The following is a 3,749-nucleotide window of genomic DNA, read 5'->3' on the forward strand; positions in this document are numbered from 1 at the left end:
ACCTGGTCCTGTTGGAGCTCTAAACCTGGTCCTGTTGGAGCTCTAAACCTGGTCCTGTTGGAGCTCTAAACCCGGTCCTGTTTGGAGCTCTAAACCCGGTCCTGTTTGGAGCTCTAAACCCGGTCCTGTTTGGAGCTCTAAACCCGGTCCTGTTTGGAGCTCTACAGCTCAGAATTTAAATCAGTCACAGAAAGTTGGACTCCATGACATGTTAGATTAAATTAGGAAAGAACAACTTTCCTTCTTCAAGTTCCCCTAAAGTCCATTAAAAGAAATCATCTTTATTCTTTTTATTATTAGTAAAAAATGAGATTGTACCGTTCTGCTGCTTTTGTTTTACCAGATCTTTGTGTTCCTTGTTGCTGAAGTCAAAACCACCCAGGATGGACTTGAACTTGTTGAGAATCTCATTGTGTCTCGTCATGTCTGTGGCCAGGATGCACCTGAAATCACAAATAGCATCTGAAGCTGAAGCTGCGTCCGAACACGTTAATAATAATAATAATTCAGACGGCCTCACTTGATGATTCCCTCCCTGATCCATTTGAACTGATCCATGGTCAGGTTTCTGAAGATGTTGCTGTCTTTCTGCAGAAACAAGGAGCAGATGATGCTGTTTTACAGCCAGAGCCTTCGAGCTAACAGGTCTGTTTTCAGTCTTACCCGTTCGAGAATCTCAAAAGCTACAGCGCAGTGATGGTTTTCCAGAGGAGAGATGTCGTTGTAGCGAAGAGCGAGTTCAGTTCGAGCATTAATCTGAAAAACAGACAAACGTTGCTCTGCTTAACCAGCAGCACATATAAAGAAGTGAAGTTTCTTCACAAACAAACCAAACTAAATCCCAAAATATTTAAAAAGTTGAGGGAGACAAAAGATAAAGAGGTTTACAGCAGATGTTTCTACACTGATGAGATGCACAGCTCTGACAAAATCCTCATCCTCACCAGAACTCTCTGGACCGAGGCGGCGCCGGTTACCTGATAGGCGTTGTTGTATCCTGCGTGGTCCAGGTCGTGGCACACGGCAGAGGTCAGCATGATCAGCAGATCGATGGCGTCCATTTTCCTCCTCAGGTCAGTCAGCCAGATGAGGCCGTACATCTGCTCGGAGAGGAGGTGAAGACGAGGTTAACCGCTGACGGTCCGCTGACCTTCACGCTCACAGTCCTCACCATCTGAGTGACGCAGAAGCAGTGCTTGAAGTTGTGGAACGGGATGTTGTTGTATCTCCGGTAGACCTCGAACAGAAACTGCTGCAGAACTTCAGGCTCGATGCGGAAGGTGGCAATAAAATCCAAGTCCGTGTACATGACCTGCAGGAGAACCATGATCTCTGCGTCCTCCCACTGCCTGCAGAAACACACGGAGATCCACAGGAGTTCCCACTCCGCTGCACATTTTAACAGCCTGTACGTCACAAAATACAGAGTTTAACAGAAGCAGAGGAGAAAACCAAGAGCAAGAAAACCTGAAAAGGCTGAGCAGGAAAACAGGAGAGCCTCATGATCCTGTCTGATGTTTGTCTATCTGTGTTTTACATCATACATGGTCTCTTTACGGACCAGGTACTCTGACATCATCTCCAGCAGGTCGGCACAGATTTATTAACAAAAGCTGCCAGCACGAATGTCTTTCCTTACGGTGTAAATACAACATTCATGATGTCATGTGGTTGCTGCTGAGGACGTATTGTGTTGTTGGGGTGAATGTGGAGATGTAGGAGGACCAGAAGTCTGACAGTCAGATATCATCACAGGCTCGTGGAAGAAGATGCTTGAAAACATCATGCACCATGCTAACCATGCTAACAGCTGTAACCCACCCTTCAACTCAAAATGTTTTGACCCCAATAAAAACTTTTTAAAGCATGCTAACATACGTGACGGTAGAACCAAAACAAGAGCAAACATCAACGATGATCATCTTATTAAAACCACTTCCTGTACAGAGCCCCAAACTGTTTAAAACAACAAAAACAACTCGAGCTGCTCCGTCAGGTGCACTGCTTTTTGTCTTTAAGCCAACGACTGCATTAGATTCTCACTTCAGTCTCCGATCACTGAGCTTCCGAGGAATGAATCAGTTTAACTGAAACGATGGATCAGTTCTTTTTCGACTCTGATCGGAGGCAGTGAGGAGTCGGGCGGTTTGCAGGAAACACTCAGAAACTTTCTTTGTTTTAATCTTTTCATGAAATCCCACAGAGACAGCAAAGCAGTGCGCTCATGTCTGACGTCTCTTCCGATTGCCCCGCTATTCATAAAACAAAACAGGCAAATAAAAAATAATATTTTAATGTTTTATTTTCAGAGGAATTAACCTCCCTGATGTCCCTCTCTTCTGCCTCCGTCTCTGTTTGCTTTAAAAGCTTTTGGACGAACGAGACGTCAGCCGAGCCTCGGTGAATAAATGATAATGAAGCGTTCTTCAAACGCGATTTGTTGTTGTTGATGAAGCGTTCTGTGATGAGCGAGCCCTCTGAAGACCCATTCATATGGAGATGAACGTGCTGATCAGAGAAGAAAGGTTCTCATCCTCTCCAGAAACAGCTGACCGTGTTGTTACTGATCACAGAGACTCAGGTTCTGCGCTTTGACACCATAAATCCTGCCGTTGTCCGTCGAACCTCACCAGTTGTCGAAGGTTGGGGTCTTCAGGTACTGCCTCACTTCCTCTGAGACCTCCAGGGAGCTGCAGGACGAGAAGCAGCAGAAATCAGAACATCTCAGACCCAAACCTGGTGTCTGAGCGTTGTCACTCGGGCTCACCTCATCTGCAGGACCTTCTCCCGCACGTGTTCGCACTCCTTCCTGGTTTTATGCAGAGTTCTCTTGTGGTAGAACGGAGAAGGTTTGTGGGTTCCCTCTGAGAGGTCTTTGAAGAACCCCAGCCAGCTGAGATGTTCAACGTTCTGAAAGTCGTTTGGATTTTATTTCATTTAATCGATTTATGGAGCTCCAATAAACAACATATTTGTTACTTCTAACTAGCATCCTGTTATTTTCTGTTAGCTTCTTTTAGCTTGTAGCTAGTCGCCCATTTCTTTTAGCTTTAACCATCAGCTAATTTCAGCTGTCATCAGAGTTTTAGCTGCTGAAGTCATTTCTTTCTTCTTCTTCTCCTGAAGCCGAAGCAGATGTTGCCGTTTTACCTCCAGTTTGTCTCGAAACGAGTCCACCTGCTTCTTCATCTCGTAGACGACGGCAGGAGTCTCACCGGCCTCCAGGAGGACCTTCTTCTCCAGGTTCTGCAGCCTGAAACCACAGCCGAAGTCAGACTCTGACCTGGTTCCTGTGGTCTACAGCCAGCAGAATTAAACAGACCTTTTCTCCATGGAGGACAGATCAAATCCCAAAGCACCAGCGAGTTCTGCTCCTGCAAAGACACGACGACAGAAGACCGTCAGCAGTTTTTTAACGCCCCGGGTCCGTCAGAGTCCCGGTGGGTCCAGCTGGAGGGTACCTAAGGGTTCCGTGTTGCAGTCAGCTGCCACCACCTCCAGCTTGTAGCAGGAACCGGGCCCATTGGGCTCCAGACTGGGGCAGATGTTGATGATGTTCCCTCTGGGGTTGTAGAGTTTCAGGATGTCATGAGGTCCAGCTTCAGCTGCGGAGCGGAACAGATCTGAGAGGAACAGAGTTCAGCTTTTAACCCTTAAAGGTTCCTTACAGAAGAATCCAACCGTCCATCCATCCATCCATCCATCCATCCATCCATCCATCCATCCATCCATCCATCCATCCATCCATC

General features: G+C 46.6%; 1 protein-coding gene across 1 annotated transcript in view; it reads right to left on the bottom strand.

Annotated features, from left to right (window-relative positions):
• The window catches only part of LOC108249762 (high affinity cGMP-specific 3',5'-cyclic phosphodiesterase 9A), a gene marked incomplete at its 5' end in the record, with an annotated part of 4,724 nt that extends 1,085 nt beyond the window's left edge, over positions 1 to 3,639 (bottom strand). The window contains 10 exons of the mRNA XM_025002280.2: positions 341 to 443; positions 521 to 588; positions 664 to 756; positions 978 to 1,100; positions 1,172 to 1,349; positions 2,631 to 2,690; positions 2,768 to 2,910; positions 3,151 to 3,253; positions 3,323 to 3,374; positions 3,462 to 3,639. Coding sequence (XP_024858048.2) covers positions 341 to 443; positions 521 to 588; positions 664 to 756; positions 978 to 1,100; positions 1,172 to 1,349; positions 2,631 to 2,690; positions 2,768 to 2,910; positions 3,151 to 3,253; positions 3,323 to 3,374; positions 3,462 to 3,639 — 1,101 coding nt within the window. The remainder of the gene's footprint in view (positions 1 to 340; positions 444 to 520; positions 589 to 663; positions 757 to 977; positions 1,101 to 1,171; positions 1,350 to 2,630; positions 2,691 to 2,767; positions 2,911 to 3,150; positions 3,254 to 3,322; positions 3,375 to 3,461) is intronic.
• Positions 3,640 to 3,749: the final 110 nt, after the last annotated feature.

This window comes from Kryptolebias marmoratus, linkage group LG6 (genome assembly GCF_001649575.2).
Source record: "Kryptolebias marmoratus isolate JLee-2015 linkage group LG6, ASM164957v2, whole genome shotgun sequence".
Lineage (NCBI taxonomy): Eukaryota > Metazoa > Chordata > Actinopteri > Cyprinodontiformes > Rivulidae > Kryptolebias > Kryptolebias marmoratus.